Raw genomic sequence first — 18558 nt, forward strand, 5'->3', positions numbered from 1 at the left:
TCAGATGCCTTACAACGAGGCTAGGGAGACGTGTGCTCCTTACCAACCAAGGGACAAGGTCCCCGATAACCCATTACCCCGCTATGTTATCACCAAAGAGTCGCGAAACCAAGAGCAAAGCGTAAGTGAGCCGACAGGAGCGGCAACGGAAGCCTTCCAAGAAGTTGTGCACTGGGCTTCAAACAGAAGAAACGCTGACCTGCAGAAGTGGGCTTGCCAAAGCAAAGAAACAGGACCAGCAAACGGGGTGCAGAAGACAGTAACAGAGGAGGCGCTTTGAACAGATGAGAGGAAAGGAAATGAAGGGGACAAATAATAATAATGTCTTGAGAGCCAGAGAAACCGGACTTGAAAGCCAGTGGCTGCCAACGGCCTCTCCTGGTGAGAAGGGCAGTGTAAAGTGAAACGTGAAGGATACTCTAGCATTAGCAGATGAACTCAAGGTGTGAGACTTAAAAAATACATTTGTTAAGAAACTGTGCAAAGAATATACTTCTAGCATCACAAGCATATTCAAGGCCATGGAAATGAGAACAAATGGAGTAATTAAAGAGAAAAAAATGTTTTAAAGCCTACGAAATAAGTCTGGAATTTAAAGAAATCACAATAAAGTTTTAACAAAAGGAGATAGTTTTCCACAGACTACAAGATGACTAACTCTCAGTCACGTGAAATCCTTTAGACAACGCACATACTATCTAGACTGTCCTGAAGATATAGCCATTTAAACACTAGAAATTAACCTTCTAGAAAAAGTCTTACCAATTATTATAAATTTCTCTTTTTAATTAGGGATTACCACTCACAGATTACCTGGTTTTTGATGCCTTTAAGACTTACAATTATATGTGTGTGTGTGTGTGTGTGTGTGTGTGTGTGTGTGTGTGTGTATATATATATATATTGTTATGGATCCTTATATACTGATGCCTAAAGATTTCTGTCTATGTTAGACAGTAAATGGCAGCTGTGTCTATTACACAAACTGTAATGCTATCAACTATGGCTTTTTTCTAAGGTATACAACTTTCTTCAGAAGCCCTCTCCTTAGTCTCTTCTAACTTAGATCAAATAAACCATCACTGAGACACAGTTCTTCAAAATCATCTTAAAAACACATAACCAAGCCTGTTATAACTGTTCCAAATTTAAAAGTAGATTCAATATTAAGAACTAATTTGATATGACTCTATATGGTTCCCAGGTTAAAGTACATCATGGTATATATTCAGGGAGTATGAAGTTAAAAAACAGATTTGGCATCTTTTCCTGCAACGATTATTTTTTAAAGTTTAGGGGATAATAAATGTATTTTTTGAAACAAGCATGGTTATGTCGTGGACTTGGATGCATATTCTGAGAATGTTGTAAGAAGGAATAAGATTTCCAAAATATGTCATGATCCTAATAACCTGCCCTGAGCAATGCCCTTAAACTTGAAATTTTTTTGTGGAAAAGTTTAACAACTAACTAAAGCAGTCAAAAGACATATGTTTTTTAATTGTCTCGCTGTTTGTTCTCAGCTAGGTTTCAGATAGGTAATACTAGATTACAACTGACACAATAACATATTACCTTTGGAGTAACTATTCATATTTCACATTCTGGCTAAGTCAGAATTCTTCAACAGTGAACCAAACAAAGCAGGGCCACGCTCCCTCATCCATCGTGAGGAGAGAGTGGAGGGATGAGGAGGGGCAGCCACCTTTTATCTCCCTCAACCCTATCATCCTGTTGTAACGCTAGTTCCTAACTCATAAAGGTCTGCTGTACAGAGACACAGCACATGGAGCACTCAGCTACCGTGGGCACAGCACTGTGCTAACGGTTAGCTCTCATCCTCACTACTGTTGTTGAACGCCACCCCTAAGCCATATTCACCACTGGGATCACGAGATAACCTAAATGTAAACTGCCTAAAACCTCCATCAGTAGATATGACACCTAAACAACTAGCCTCCAAGAGGTTAAGTAATTTGCCCACAAACTCACATGAACCAGGGTCCCTGACTTCAAAGCCACATCTACTTGACTCACCACACATGCTGTTAGTCAAGGAAATTGCCACCTAAACCCAGAAAAGGGAGCATTTGTGAGATTAAAGATAAATAGTGTTCAAAGCAGATAGTTAAGATTACATATAAGAGATTGTGAGGGGAATGGGAAAATTAACAAGGAGAGAAATGAATTACAGTAGATGGGTTAGAGAGAGAAGATGGGAGGGAGGGGAAGGGGGAATAGTAGGGGATAGGAAAGGTAGCAGAATACAACAATTACTAATAGGGCATTATGTAAAATTGTGGGTGTGTAACCGACGTGATTCTGCAATCTGCATTTGGGGTAAAATTGGGAGTTCATAACCCACTTCAATCTAATGTATGAAATATGATATGTCAAGAGCTTTGTAATGTTGTGAACAACCAATAAAAAAAAGAATATAAAATAAAATAAAAGAAGAATGAGGGGAAGACATAGACTTTTGTCTTTGGTAACACTGGTAAGAAATAAGTTAACAAAAACTAAGAATGTAGAGACAGCAAGGGCATGCCAAGTGAAAACAAGGGATGAGGGAGACTCATTTACATGTCAATTCTATTTGAACAACAGCCAGGAAACTCATTTACTCTGGCAGGCCTCATGGAGGGTGAACTAGAAAGCCCAAGCTGAGCAGGGGTCTTTGAAATGTTCTTTCTGCCAATTACATTTTTCAGAGATATTTAATTGTGGCTTTTAATATCTCAAAAGGGTTTTTACACACAAGAGGTCAAGGAACCTAGTCTACGGTTAGGCTTTGAGAACCTCTGGAATCAAAAAACTACATGCAGATTTTATGGGTACGTGTTTCTGGGGGAAGATTCCATACCTTCCATCACATACTAACCAAAGCCTGCAATTCTAAAGTAATTTGAACTCATTCTTCTGGTATGTCCCCCAGTTGTGCATGTTTAGAAAGCATTCCAAAAGTAGCCTTCCCAAATTCCAAAGGCTGCCTGGTATCAGGACCCGGTGCTAAAGCAATGCAAGAAAGCCATGGGCTTGGGGCAGGGAGTAGAAGGGAGTGGCTCTCTACAGGTTAGGGTGGGCCCAGTGTGGAGTTCATGCCACCACCTTCAACATTCCAATCCCAACACAGAAGGAGAACTGTTTCCATGTATCGTGTTTCCACAAACGATCTCCCAGAAGTTCTCACTCCGGAGAGAGGCAGGGAAAGGCCAACAGAGTAAGCATGGAAACGGCAGTGGGGGTTATTCCATTCTCATCACCACCACCACAGCCTCGGGAGTAGTCCCAGGACGTGTTCTGCTTGTCAGTACCAGGACCTCAGCTATTAAGAGCAGTGTTTCCACTAAAACCCGGAAAAGGGGAAGCTGGCAGGAAACTGAACAAGGAATTTCAAGAGAATTCTGATAAAGAAAATTCTATGTTAAATTAGTGACTCAGTCAATAATAATTGAAAGATGTGGGGTAAATAATGCTATCACAGGTCATTCCCTATGGTAGACCCATGAATGTCTTTTTTATTTGGATGCCTGGTAGAAATTCTTCCTCAGCACCAGGACAAGAATGGCAGGATTGTCCTACTGGTTTAAAAAAGGGCATCACGTCTGGGCAAGCCAGCATCCCAAGAGGCTGTTATTTCTACTAAAGTCAAATGTAATTAGATCAAATAATCTGAGCCAGTCCCATTAATAAAATTGGGAAAAATACACAGATATGTCACAATTCCTATCCACCCCTGTTTCTCCAGCTCTGATCCTATCCATCTGAATGTAGTCATTCATATGCTAAATTGAGAAAAATTCACTTTAACTGCTTTCACTTTCTACACTTACCTAAGGTAATAAAAGCAACAAGATCATGAGGACAGCTGATAGGAAAAAACAAAGGAAAGCCATGGGCATTCGTGATCTTCCATGAGAGCGCTATCATTGATCCGGTGGTTTTTAGCTTTGGGTATACTGTATATCTAAAAGTAATTAAAATGGAATTTAGGAAGCATGCATCAAAAGTAGCTACAGCTTTGAAAAATATGGAGATTTTTGTTTGTTTTTTGACTAAATTATTTGAAGAAAAAAGTGCCTTAACCAGTGTCACTTTCCTGGTTTTGAGACTGGCTACAGTTTTATAAAATGTTATCATTGAGGGAGACTTAGTAAAGGGGTTATGGGACTAGATGCACTATTTTTACAAATTCCTGGTAATTATTTAAAAATGAACAGCTTTTGAAAAGCACCTTGACCTAATTCAAAGTCTACTAGAGACAGTCTCCTGTGATTTCTCTGACAGAGACTAGCAAGCTGGAGCTAAAACGAAGGCATGTGAAGGGGCAAAAGGAGGTGGACCAGTGGGAACAGAAGGCCATGATCAGCAAGTGTGCAAGTGCATGCACACTAGCCCAACTGTGCAGGCCGCAGCTAGGAGTGCACAGGGTGCACCCACTTTGACCTACCACCTGCACCTGCAGACAGCTCACAAAGAGAAGAATGGACAGTCTCAACAGTTACTCTAAGGAATAGGGGAAAGCAAAGAAACAACTCATTTACAAAGAAGTATAGACAAATTCAGAACTTTCACATTACTGACTTTCCAAAAAGTAAAATCACAAAAATACAAGGACAGATAGAAAATCTGCATAGAAAATCTGCATAAAAAATGCCTGTTTTAACAACTAGAAAAAGACCCCACTTCATTTAAATATATTAAAGTATTATTTTGAATGCCCATGAACCATTTGTAGAAAAACCTAAATCTCATGCAAATGAAATACAAACCTGTGCTTTGATGATTTGCTAAATATATTATATTTTCTTTATTTTTTGGCAAATCTCCATATAGCAATATCTAAAAGACAAAAAGAAACATTACTTTGATATTTTAAAACACATACTACTGTAATATACAAACTAAGACAATGTGAAAAATTTGACACACATGTGATGTTGTAAATATATCCATAATTAACGAAAATTAAATTTCTCTCAGAAGCCTCACAGATCATAAATAGCTCATGCTTATAAAGTAGACAAACGTAGGGCAGGTTAATGGTCATAGCATAAAACAGAATGATAAACATCCTCCAGAAAAAGGCTACAAGCATTAACTGATTGCTAGCAATATATAAAATTTTTCAAAAGATACCTCTTCCTTCAAATAGCTTGCAAGCTAGTGGAAGAGACAGACACGTACACAACAACTGCAATGACAACATAACACACGTATAATCAAAGTACAGTATATTTTAAAGAACTACAAGCTGCAAAGCTGTGCATTTCATAGGTGTGATTTCCAGGGACAAAAGGAAAATGTTCACAAACATAAGGTCAAATGAAGCAGCAGTGCTGGAGTCCTGCTGAGGCACGCCAAGCAGTGTTGTGGGGAAAGCCCAGAGAGAGGAGCTGGTGAACTGGAGCAAGGAGGGCAGAAGGGGGACTGCACTGAACGTCAGGTCTTTTGAGTACCAAGTAAAAGATTACCACTGTATTCTGTAAGTACCAGGGAAACATGGCCTGGTGATCAGAACTCTGTATCTCCATCAGGAATTGATGCCCTGAGAGCTTCCAGTCCGCCTGTCAGCTGCATTTCTTAAATCAGGTGGTAGAGACATAGGGTTCCTTTTATTAGACCTTCTGAAGTTTTACATGTCTTAAGTAATCCATGATAAATAATTTAAAGAAGCTGGCAGTACACTTCTTAAGACTTCAAAGGAATGACTGTTAATGGTGGGTTTTGCTTTTTTTTCAATACCTTCATTTTATTTACTTATTTTTATGCGGTGCTGGGGATCAAACCCAGTGCCTTGTACATGCTAGGTGAATACTCTACCACTGAGCCACAACCCCAGCCCTTGCTTTGTTTTTAATTCAGGGCTTTTCTGTTTTTGTTCCTTGTCATCATGGAGTATGCAAGCTTATGAATTAGCTAAGGCTTTTTAGATCTAGCTCATCCACAGGCGACTTTCTTTATTCATTAGCATCTTAACAAAAAAGAAAGGACATTAATGCAATATCTTTGTAGAATATGCAACTAGGTGACATAAAGTTCCAAAGGTCAGCAACTCAGACTGAAGTTTCTTCTATCTTTGACAACCACATAGTGCTATGAATCTAATAGGTATAAATATATGCCCAAATTTTTAAAATAAGGTTTATCAATGGCATAAATAAATACAGTAAATACAAATAAAACCAAATGATTGATCTGTGCAGGGTTAAGACTGGAGGGACTCCAGATTGTGAGCCCAATCCCTTAACAACGAGCACAGGACTTTTTCAGGACCCTTGTGTACACACTCAATTTAAAAGTACTGCAGATATGTAGCAGTGTTTCAGGTTTCACTTCCTTGGGTAGAATATCCAAGGTTCTTTAGAGACATGCCTAGCCCCCAAGCTGAAGGCAACACGTGAACCATCCAAAGGCTCCTTTCTCACTTTCTTGCAGAGATCTACTAAGAAACAGCTAAGCTGCAGCCTTTGAAGATTGATGGCAAAAAAGCTATTAAAAAGCAGTTTTCAGGGCTGGGGTTGTGGCTCAGTGGCAGAGTGCTTGCCTGGCACATGTGAGGCACTGGGTTCGATTCTCAGCACCCTGTATCAATAAATAAAATAAAGGTCCATTGACAACTAAAAAACAAAACAAAAAAAAAAATTGTAAAAAATTTTTTAAAAAGCAGTTTTCACAAGATTACAGATTATAGTGCCATCCACAGGAAACATAGCACTTCAAATTTTTTAATAAACCTAAACATATCTCATTTTAAAATCAAACAAGCACATTGAGGGTAGAGAAGAAGCACAAAAACAAGCACAATCATCTAAGGTTTCTCAATGTATGCAGAGGACTGAAACAGTGTGTCCAGCCTTGGTTTTACACTCAAGCAAGCTGAGGTGTATAGAAACCAAGTTTCTTGTTCAAAAACCCCTGAGCAGTTAACCATACCAACAGCTTAAAAATACTACATATCACCACTTTTGGGGCTCCAAGCCAGCTTTAAAATACTACAATTTTCTATTTTTGTTTGGGAATACACCATGAACCTAAAAGCTTAGTATAAAAGGCCATCTTTTCCTAGTAGATATTTCTACTTTTGCCAATGAATTTCTCTACCCTTAAAAAAAATAAAAAGAGCACACGATAAACACATCAATGGAACAAATAAAGCATACAGACTACATAAAAAAAAATTTTAAAAAACTTTATATCTGTAGTCCCTACAAAACTAATGTTCCCACTTTGAAATGGCTTACAAATAACTGTTAACTTCAGTATTTTAGTTGATTAATTCAAAGTTAAATTTGCTCAGTCTTTAAAAACCAACCTTTAATGGAAGCTAAAGAAAGTATAAACAATTAATTCAACTGGGTAAAATGAACAGGGAAATGCAGTTCAATTGTGACATTTACTAATAAAGATTTTTCTTCCATATACATATCATATTGAAAGAAATGATATTTCCAACTAAAATGCAAAAGATAAGCCTTTGACAAAATATAATTTGGAATCTCAAAGTAGGTATTTGGATGACAGCCTCTTCTCTAAGATTTTCCACTCATGGCTCAAATACAAACTGTTTGGAATTTAAGAAGTAAGAAGTTACAAAATACAAGAAGAGCCTGTCATAATTAAGACTTAAAAGATCTGAGATAAAGCAAGTGAAATGATAAAGTAAATCTTAATGTAACAGATGTAAATCATTACTAAGTATTTAAATAGATGCTGATAAACCAAAAACAAGAATGTATAAGTTCAATGTTGGCTCACTGAATATACTCAATTTTTAATATCCTACATTTCTGAGGGTCCAAGTGTAAACAAGCATTTCACACTAAGAAATATAAAATTTCTTCCACTTAAGTGGAAAGGTTATGTGTTTCAGTCTACTAATGTGGGGGGGGGGGAGTTTCATTTGAAGAATACAGATTTTCAAAAACATTTAATAATCATTATCTTATTAAGAAGTATATGACTGGGGCTGGGGTTGTGGCTCAGAGGGAGAGTGCTTGCGTAGCATGGGTGAGGCACTGGGGTTGATCCTCAGCATCTCATAAAATTAAAAAAAAAAACAAGTATGACTGAGGACAGTAGAATGAATCAGACATTATCACCCTATATACATATATAACTATACAGCCAGTGGTATTTACATCATGTACAACCAGAAGAATGAGAAATCATACTCCAACTATATATGATGTATAAAGTGCATTCTATTCTCATGCATAACTAATCAGAACAAATAAAAAGAAGTATAAGACTGAGATAGCTATAATATTTTCAAAATTTTAAAAAAACTCTGAAGAACTTAAAAAAATTTCTCACAAATTGCGAGATCATTACATGATTGCCCCCAGCACACCTACACTCCCTCCAGTGATCACCAAGTCAGATCACCTGTGACACACCCTGTTCACAGCCCACTCACATCCCAGGGCATGGGATGTGCTGGGCTGGCAGTCGCATCCCTCACGGTCTAGGAGCTTCTCATTTTTCTACCCCCAGAGCCCAGGATCCCAGATTCAACAGATGTTTACTGAAGCACCGAGTCTGCACTTTTGTATTCCACAGGTATGGAAACCTATACCTCATTTTCAACATAAAATCAGATTTTTAATAAATATAAATAAAGCAATCTAAATATACCAGTGAACTTTTAAAGGCCTAATTTTATGAATCTTCTAGCACTCTTATTTTAAATTACACTAGCAAAATTTTGTTGTTGTTTTGTTTCTCAGTACTAGGGACTGAACCCAGAGCCTGGAGCAGCCTGGCAAGGGCTCTACACTGAACTACATGCCCAGCCCACATTAGCCACTTTTATGAATACATCTTACAGATAATTTGTTCCTTCAAAACAAACCACATGAACACCTAAGTGTTGTGAGGGGGCAAAATTGCAACGTATGCAGTCGAGGGGAGAAATAAAGAATGTCTACGTGCTTCTGCCCCTTTCAATGCTTTATTCACTCAAATTACTCAATACAATTTTACTCTATAGGTTCTTAATCAAGAAAACAACAATCCTTAATGCTAGGCACTGCAATAGACATAATCCGTTCATAGCAAAAATTCTAGATTAATCAATTCACAGCAAACAATTCTAGATTAATTCTAAGCACTGCAAACACATTTAATCATGACAGGCTAATGAAAGACATTCCCTTTGCGTGCTGAGTTCAAAAGTCTCAAGCCTTAGGCTTTATGTCCAGCAGATGCACACTCACTCAGACTGTGGCCACCAGGTCTGGAGCCAAGGCAGGGTTTTCCTGGCATGGAGTGGACAACGGGTTGAGGAGAGGGTCATAGGGAGGAGTTGCTGCTCTCACCAAAGACCAGGTGGTAGAGTTTGGAGCGGTGAGGATCACCCAGAGGGTCAGGAAACAAAGACAAGTGATGGGATGTCAGGTCCTCATCAGGCTCTCTAGCTCGAGTGCATCCTTGTTGTTTCGGCTGGCTGAATCCCTGTTCATTAGCTCTATTATTAATACTAAATTTTGGGGCTTTGGAACTCCCCTTTCAATCCTTAGCAGCTACCACCGGATTTCTCAGTGACATCATTTACCCTGGGGTCAGAAACATCTGTCTGATGGTCTCTACCCTGATCTTCTACTGGTCAGAAACATCTGTCTGATGGTCTCTACCATGATCTTCTACTGGTCAGAAACATCTGTCTGATGGTCTCTACCCTGATCTTCTACTGATTGCAAGGATAGCCTGCCAGGGGCTTTACTCGGTTTAGGGGAAGTAACTTGTTTGAGGCCTTACTGGAGGGCTCTGTGGGTGTGCCTGGTGAGACTGCAGGTGTCAGTCTGGAGCTTTTAAAATGGAGTTGCTTGGGCGCAGGCCTAAGGCCATTCTCACACTAAGGCTCTTGTTTGTTGCTCTTTTGAATTTTATAATTCTTTAGGTAATTATAGATTGATCATAAGTATATCTTCACAACTGATTGTTTTAGGTTCATATCCATTTAAAAAAAACTCATAAAAAATCCCTTTAAAGAAAAATAATAGGCTCCGGGCTGCTCTCCCTTCTTGAGTGAGCACGGAGCCCCAGCGCGCTGGAATGGATCCCTAATAAATCCCCCCTTGCCATTGCATGGAGCTAGTCTCGTGTGGTCTCTCCTTCTCCGACATTTCGCCGGACCCTTACATTTGGTGCGTTGGCCGGGAACTGCGCATCGCCGGACAGGGAGACCCAACGAACAGCTTCGGGGCAGGGGCTGCATGGCCATCCAGATCATGGCTTCTAACCTTTCAGGACCTCTGCGAATCTCTTCCTGCATGGGTGGGGTCCGCACAGTCTGCTGGGATCTGCGGATCTGTCCCGGAATCGGGGGTGAGGTCAGCGGGGGGACTGCCCCTCCTCCCCCTCCTCTGCCGGCAACCGGCTGCCACCAGCCGCGCGGTGCATTTCCGACCTTAGCCAGGGCTTAAGCTGATATGCAAACAGAAGCAGCTTGGAACTCAGGCCCAAGGAAAAAAAAGACCACCTATCACTCGAATGGCCCTCCAGCCTATTACTTCTGAATTGGACTTTTAGCATGGACCACTCGATAGACCCGATATTTTTAAGGGGGACTCCAAACTGCTTGCCCCACACCGTCCCTTTTCAGCCTGAAGAAGCCAGAGAGATCCTCTTCGTCCCCCTTCCTCACAGCAGTAAGGAGTTCCCAAATTAGAGGGGGGAATGAAGCCAGATTTAAAGTTAGGTAGTCAGTGTAGTTAGATAAATCGGGGTCTAATACCGAGTGAAATCTAAAATGGAGGCCATGCTAAAAATGATTCCAGGAAACACAGGACAACCCATGGTAATCAGAAGGCAATATGCTCCACCGACAGAGATAAAAAATGAGACTCCCCAATAATTATGATTCATTACTTTTAAGATTAAAAGTAGTCAGAAAAAGGAGTGGGGAATGAAAGGGTAAAGTTTCTAAGCTGGAAACCTTGAATTGAAATGTAAAAGATTAGGTACTATTAAGTTCCTCTGTTACACCCAGATTCCTGAGATAGTTAAGACAACGCCCTACTGGCCATTCAGCCTAGGGCCCAGTGCAGTTTGTCACAGGGCCCGAACCAATCAGTTTTAATGTGTACCCAGTTTAGAAGTGACCAATCACCCCTGCCCAGCCTGTTCCCGCCAATGAATGGACTAATCATGTATCAGAGTCGTTGTTCAATTTTCCCGCACCTCATGATGATTTGTTCTGAGCCCCCCACCCTCCCCAAAAAGTGTACTTAAGCTCTGCTTGACCTCTGCTCTGGGCTCCGGGCTGCTCTCCCTTCTTGAGTGAGCACGGAGTCCCAGCGCGCTGGAATGGATCCCTAATAAATCCCCCCTTGCCATTGCAAAAAAAAAAAAAAGAAAAGAAAAAAAATAATTTTCTTTTCATTTAATTAATCCAGAGGCAAAAAAAAATTGTTTTTGAATAATAACTTTCATGGCAAATGATACACTAGTTCTTATTCTGCTTTAGTCAAACAAGTTTACCTTCACAAACTGGCTTTCTTTCACAAGGACTGGATTAAATGTAGACTATTTTCACTTTACTTTCATCAGATTGTTAATTTGTTTTTAATTTGCTTCCACTTGAGGACTTTCTCTTTTGTCTTATAACAGGCAGTAAAATGAAATTAAAGTTTTTAATACCCAAGGCCTCCAACTATCACCCCCAATTGGGGACATAAAATATATAGCATTCTTGGTTGTTAAAAAAAAAAATGCATTCATTTATTTCAATGAAGTCCATTTTCCTCCAGCATGTAGAACCTGAAACATGATACATATTTAGAAAACAAAATTCCTTGTCTTTAAATACAATGATGTTGAAAGGAAACATAATATGCCACCTCAAAACACTGCCACTGTGGCCTAATAATTTAACTAATGGCAACTGAGAAACAGCAGGCACAGAAGAAGGCTCTGCCCGCAACCCGTCTGCCTGAAATGAAGGCAGGGCATACATCTCCCTGTGTAAGGTGACACGATGGCCCTTTGTAAAACCCTTCCCTTCTCATCAGGAAGACCAGAAACTGCCATTCCGAGTGAGTCTACACAACAAACCGTACTAAACCACCCATGTATGCCCTACATTTCCTGGTCACTGTCCCCACAATGTACTACCCACAGTAGCCAAACACCCTTTTTCTTTTGTTGAGTCACTTCTTCACTGAATCTGAGCCCACCACCTCATCATGAGAACTCGACCTAAAGTCTTGAACTTAACACACCTATCTGCAGAATGAATGCATGTAAACTGCTTCACAGAATGGAAGAAACATGTAACCCCTCAAAAAAAGTGTCAGTCTGCTGTTATTATCCAACACCAAAAACTGTTTCATTCAAAAGTGTTCCGTGATTAATAGATAAAAGAGACAGCTGCCTAGTCTATTTCCCTCTCCCCAAAAAGTCTCTGAATACTAGCAATGCAGCTATAATTTTAATTTAAATGACTGTATATACTATTTATACTCTATGCTTTCAATCATTTGAAATGAATCATAAACAGAGTGAATGAGTTTTAAAATGGTTTTGTTGTTTGTTTTGTTTTTGGTACTGGGGATTTATCTGTGAGCTTTACCTCTGAGCTACACCCCACACCCCAGCCCTTTTATTAAAAATAAATAAATATATATGTGTGTGTGTGTATATACATATAAACATATATACAATATATTTTGGTTGTAGTTGGACATAATACCTTTATTTTATTTATTTATTTTTATGTAGTGCTGAGGATCAAACCCAGTGCCTCGCCCATGCTAGGCGAGTGCTCTACCGCTGAGCCACAACCCAAGCCCTTTTTATATTTTTATTTTATATTATTTGGTACCAGGGATTAAACTTAGAAACACTTAACCACTGAGCCACATCCCCAGCCCTTTTTATTTTGAGACAGGGTATTGCTAAGTTGCTTAGGGCCTAGCTAGGGTGGCTTTGAACTTTGATCCTTCTGCTTCAGCCTCCAGAGCTGTTGGGATCACGGGCATGCACCACCATGCCTGGCTTTATTTTTTATTTTGAGACAGGTCTTACTAAATTGCTGAGGGCCTGAGTTGATGAGGCAGGCCGTGAACTTGCAATCCTCCTGTCTCAGCCCCTGGAGTCACTGGAAGGAATTATAGCGCACACAATCATGCCTGGCTTAGATGTACTTTTAAATAAATTTTTAAGTGTATTTTGATGCCAAAAAGAGTCTTGCCCCAGGTAATGACACTTTGGTCCACCAAATGGTACTCCCAGATGATTAATAACGATGCTGAGAAAGTCCTATTGCCTAGTGACAACAGCCGTCTTAGTGACTGTATACAACTGTGTCTGTGGTGATGTGGTGTAAACAAGCCCACTATCACATAAAAGTACAGCCATACAATTGTGTATGGTAAATAACACTTATTAATCAAGTACTATTAATGGTTTGTGTTTGCTATCCTACACTTTTTATTGCTATTTTAGAGTGTATTCTATTTACTTATGAAAAATTTTTTTGCTGCGTTATGCCTGCACAATGCATATTCACAGCATCAAGAAGCTGTGTGATATTTAAATCACCTGATGACATACTTCTCAAAACATATATCCCTATTGTTAAGCAACACATAACTACATTACCAAGTAAACAGTAAGAGATTTGTACTATAAAGTATACAAACACTGTGGTCCTATGCTTGGTCCAAATTAAAATATTTCATCAAACAGTAAAATCATGATGCCTTTCTGAAACAAGAGTGAATTAGTAAATAGTTATTTGTATAATAATCAGAATGCAAGACAATTAACACAAATCTAAATCAAATTTGATCTAAATCAAACCTCAGATTACAACACTCTTCTATACACATGCACATTCCTTGGTACTGTTTTTATTTTAAGAGTGTATTTTTTTCCCCTCAACACTCCGATGCAACAGTCAGTTAGACAACTTCATTATCTCATCTAGTCTTCAAAACAGCATGACAAAAATATTCCAGTTAAGGATGAGAATACTGAAATTGAACTGCTCACTTTATTTAATGGGCACACAACTGTAGAAGATAAATAGAAATTAAACCTAAGTTTCTCATCCCAAGATACCCAAGTATAATAGTTTTATCTATTATTATCTGTAAAGTTTCCAAATAAAAAAGTCAAGGCTTTCCATATGTTACTGAAAAAAAGAACCAAAAAATCTTCCTACAGAAATACATGTTAAGAATGGGAACAAAGCGGTTTGTCAGTGCACAGGTGGCATGCGTGACACTGCACCCATGGACAGAATCACCTGCTAACATGAGCAACAGCTCCACCAGGGAAGGACACTCGGGGATGCAGGTGTATGACACCATTCTTTCCAAAGTTCTTTGCTAATCTCTTTATTTTGGTCTTTATCTCACTATACATTCAGGGTTTTTCTCTTTTAATCAACTTCTTTCTGTACTGCTAAATGATGCTATTTGAGGCCAGAGACTATTTTATTAACCCAAAACATTAGCACCTCTGTGGTTATTACCTAATATGAGGCTGAAACTTAATAACTCTTCTTTCCAGGTATTGTCAGCCCTCATTTCTCTCTGCTTCTAGAATTCTCACCCCAAGATAGGAGAGAGCAAAGTTGTCTTCCAGATAGCACTTGCACTTATGCATACATAACTGTCCTCTAAAATACCCACGCAACGCTCTACTGTGGATTTTGTTGCTAATTCCTAGAGAAACAGAGGAAACAAAATACACCTTGGAGAATTACATAAAACTACAGGCTTTTACTGACAACTCAACAACCCAGTTTTGTGTTGTTTCTGGCCGTTCCAGTATACCTTCTTGTACACTGTCTCCAACCTGACTCCTGAGGGTGGAGCTCAGGGCTCTTCCCTCTTTAGTTAAATAAAGAATGAAGAGCCTCACTAAACCTGTAGTCCCTGCTGGACCAACCAAAGCTTGTCCACTAGTCAGGCCATTCAGGAATCCCCATTCCTTACAAGTGTCTTTCATCTAGACATCCACAGAAATTCAGAGTGGCATTTTCTGTAGAGTTTTGTGGCTTTTCTGTTAAAAGGGAAAAACCAACTCAAGTTATTGACTCTCCTCTTTATTTCATTTTTTGGGTTTCACATTTTATTAGGCAAAGGTGCCTCCTCCCTGTCAATGGAAGTGCTCACAGTTTCTTCAGCCACTCCAAGCTGGGGCCCTGGGGGTGGCTGGGCCCGTCAGGCATGTTCCCATCATCTCGGAGAGGCACTGGGTGTTGTAGGGTGTGTCCTTGTTGACCATGATGGCTTCCTTGATGTAGGGGCTGAGTGGGGGCAGAATCACAGCGAGACTTCCAATGGCGAAGGACACAACCAGCAGCGGCTCCTTGGCCCAGGCATTCTTCAGAAAGGCGGGGAGTTTCTCAGCCATCTTATTCCTGGCCGACTCTCCCCTTTATTGCCAGTTCCAAGAGCTTATAATTTATAGAGGAGTCGATATATATATAATAAGAGATGCTAATTTCATGTCAAAATTATGTTAATGTTACACAAAAGTAACCTAGACCTTGAGATGGGGTAAGACCTCGACAGATGAGGAACAGCTGAGATCTGAGATAGAATTAAGTATACAGAAGAGTGTTCCAAAGATACACTGTTGAGAAGATTTTGCCAAAGAAAGAAGGACAAAGGGAAGAAGGAGGAGCTGGGCTAGAGTAAAACCAAGGAAAGGAGCCAGAACAGAATTTAGCCAAACTCGAATGCTGTGCTTAAAAGCCTTCACATTTGTTCTCCTATCAATAGAGAATTTCTTTTCCCTAAACACACCATGTTACTATGTTACTTGTATTCCAAGTAAAAATTCAAAGTAGTTCATGACAACTGATAACAGCATTCTTGAATAACCCCAGCAAAGAGTTAAGAGTTCCTTTATCTGTTTCACAAAGCTAATAAATGCAACACACCAACAATTTCAGATTATTCTCTATTGTAATCGTCTGTCCTTGCTTTTCCTAGCGTGAATATTTTGAGAACAGGGAACACATTTCAACCAATATAACCATAAAACCTGACAAAGCTTCTTCAGAACAAGGTGACCTTGAAGCTAGACTGCCTTGGACTAAATAAACCCTTGCTTGAGGATTACAGGCAGGAAGCACCTCTGCCTCAGTTTCCTAGCCATAAAAAGGGAAGAACAGTGTCTACCTTGCAAGAATGAAAAGAGCACATAACAGAACCTACACATGGTAGGATTCACTACGTTTGCTAATGCTCCCTTGGTTTTTCTTTTCTTTTTCTCAATTCCAATCCAAGGCCATCTGGCTCCTTCTAGAACAGATCTGGAATTCTTTCATACCTTGTGATATCTATCTTTCTACCACTCAGCCACCACCTCTCACCTGGATTACCACAGTATCTTCCAAACCAGCCCTTTTTCGGAGTCAACATGCAAAACATGTCACTTGCTCAGGGAAGTTTTTCCAAACCACTACCTCCTCCCACTAGGCTAAACAAACTCACACAGAACAGTAATGTAATTATCTTGTTGTTGCTTACTTTCCCCACTAGAAGACAAGAACAAGACCATGTCTCTATTTTTCTTCACCCTTTCACAACCAGCACAGTTCACCCAGAAAATTGTGCACACACAAATATTTGTTGGATGGATGACTGATTCATTACTAGGTTCTAGAGCCACCTTATTGAAAAATTATTACTGAGTACTGAATTGTCGAGCTATTAATATCAACTTCTGTTTAAGAAACATAAAATAAGAAAATTAACTTATAGTACTACTGAAGAAACATCAGCATCAAAATTAGACAAACATATGAAGGAGGAAACGCAAACTGAAGTCACACTGTCCTTTCTTTCCCTCATGATGGCACAGGAGAGCTATGCAGGGTCACTATTAAGTACTCCTGAGAAGTTCATTTAATGACAGAGTCTTCCCCTAGTTCAAATATTTATATAAATGCTCTTGGAAGACACCTAAAATTACACACCAGACCATTATACACCTGAGAAAGTGGAGGCGAGGGAGGAGGAGAAACTAACTTCCTCAAAATACTCTGGCAGTGGTTGAATGTGTTACTGCATCTGTGATTTAAAATTTAAAATCAAGAAGTTAAAAAACTTTACACAAATGCAACTTAAATAACTGGTTTATTTATAGAGGTTTACATCTGTAAAAAGTGTAAAAACAAAGTTCTGTTGACATTTTTAAGATTTTCTTATCTAGCTAAGGTTCCCTAGCAAGACCTATGTTGTAGACTGGAATTGTATTGATTGGAATTGGTTGATTTCCTGTATCAAAGGTTGCACAGTTCTGCTTAAGCAAGCAAACGCAAAGGCACACCTAAGCCCCCTAGTCTTCCTTGCCCAGCCAAGCCTAAGGGCAAAAGCCATTTAAGGTCTTCTGGTGGATGCTAAACGGAGGGAAAAACTGAAAATACAATCCACTCACATTCTGTTTTAAGACTAGGAATACTAGGAAGATTTTGGCAGAAGGTGGAAAGAATTCAGACATGTAATAAGGCGGGATTAGTATAGATGAGGTGTATGATGTCTCCTTCAATTCCAAATAAGCATGTTCAATTCCAAGAGTTTAGGTGCTTTTACAGCAAGACACAGAATGCACACTTATTAAGAGTTTAGGACTCAGCTGGGCATGGTGGCTCAAACCTGTAATCCCAGCGGCTTGGGAGGCTAAGGTAGGAGAATCACGAGTTCAAAGCCAGCCTCAGGAATTTAGCGAGGCCCTAAGCAACTCAGCAAGACCCTGTCTCTAAAATAAAATATTTTTAAAAGGTGCGGATATGGCTCAGAGGTTAAGCATCCCTGAGTTCAATTCCCAGTACCAAAAAAGAAAGGGGGAAAAAAAAACAGTTTAGGATTCTTTTGATGAAGTAATACTACAGAAAGATTATAAACAGTTTTTAAATAGGAAGTCTTATCATTGTCTTTGAGGATCTTGAAAAACATGTCAGTTAAAATATGAATCACTAAAGAAATTAGAAGTATTTGGAACACATCCTACAAACATCAAAATCTGACTTAAATTATTTATCTTGCTTCCTGTGTTTTTCAAACTATTTTACACTTAAAGCAGTTCAGCTGAAAAGCTGCTTATTTTATATAAACTAAGACTCTCACACTTTATTGTTACAATATGTTAATATTGACAAAGGAGGGGATTAGCAGCCAGAGCCATTCATGGAAAATACATTTTGAAGTAAATTCCAAATGTTACCAACCAATTGAAGCAGGAATAAAATGGTGACTAAAATACTCATTAGGTGTCAACGAAAAGGCATGGATCACATATCAATCGTCTATTTTTAGTGTTTTTTACTGGAATAGAAAAAGAGAACAATTATAAAAAGAAAGTATTCTGACACTGAAACAAATTGTGGTCACTTTTTCAGTTTCACAAAACAGGTTAAGATTTTCCACTATCTATCACCTCTACTTGTTACTGTCTGTAAACTACCTCCACATTAGCATACACCTAGACTCCCGTGATGGAAGTGAACATAAATGCAGCTTCGCCTCAAGACTACAGCAATGAAGTTGCCCTCACTCCTCTCCGGAGTCTAGCCACACCTTCTGCCATCCAGCT

At 39.3% G+C, this 18558-nt stretch overlaps 1 protein-coding gene and 1 pseudogene across 3 annotated transcripts in view; both read right to left on the minus strand.

Moving 5' to 3' along the window:
* Positions 1 to 18558, minus strand: part of AGPAT5 (1-acylglycerol-3-phosphate O-acyltransferase 5) — a 65151-nt gene that overhangs the window by 37658 nt on the left and 8935 nt on the right. For both annotated transcript variants that reach the window (XM_081269416.1, XM_081269415.1), the window contains exon 2: positions 4773 to 4842. In XM_081269416.1, the coding sequence (XP_081125542.1) occupies positions 4773 to 4842 (70 nt within the window). The remainder of the gene's footprint in view (positions 1 to 4772; positions 4843 to 18558) is intronic.
* On the minus strand, positions 12628 to 18257 carry LOC308635449 (NADH dehydrogenase [ubiquinone] 1 alpha subcomplex subunit 3-like; annotated as a pseudogene). Its single transcript has one exon. The product of its transcript is annotated as an NADH dehydrogenase [ubiquinone] 1 alpha subcomplex subunit 3-like (transcript).

The sequence above is a fragment of the Spermophilus citellus genome (assembly GCF_964194105.1).
Source record: "Spermophilus citellus genome assembly, chromosome: 16".
In the NCBI taxonomy this organism is placed as follows: Eukaryota; Metazoa; Chordata; class Mammalia; order Rodentia; family Sciuridae; genus Spermophilus; species Spermophilus citellus.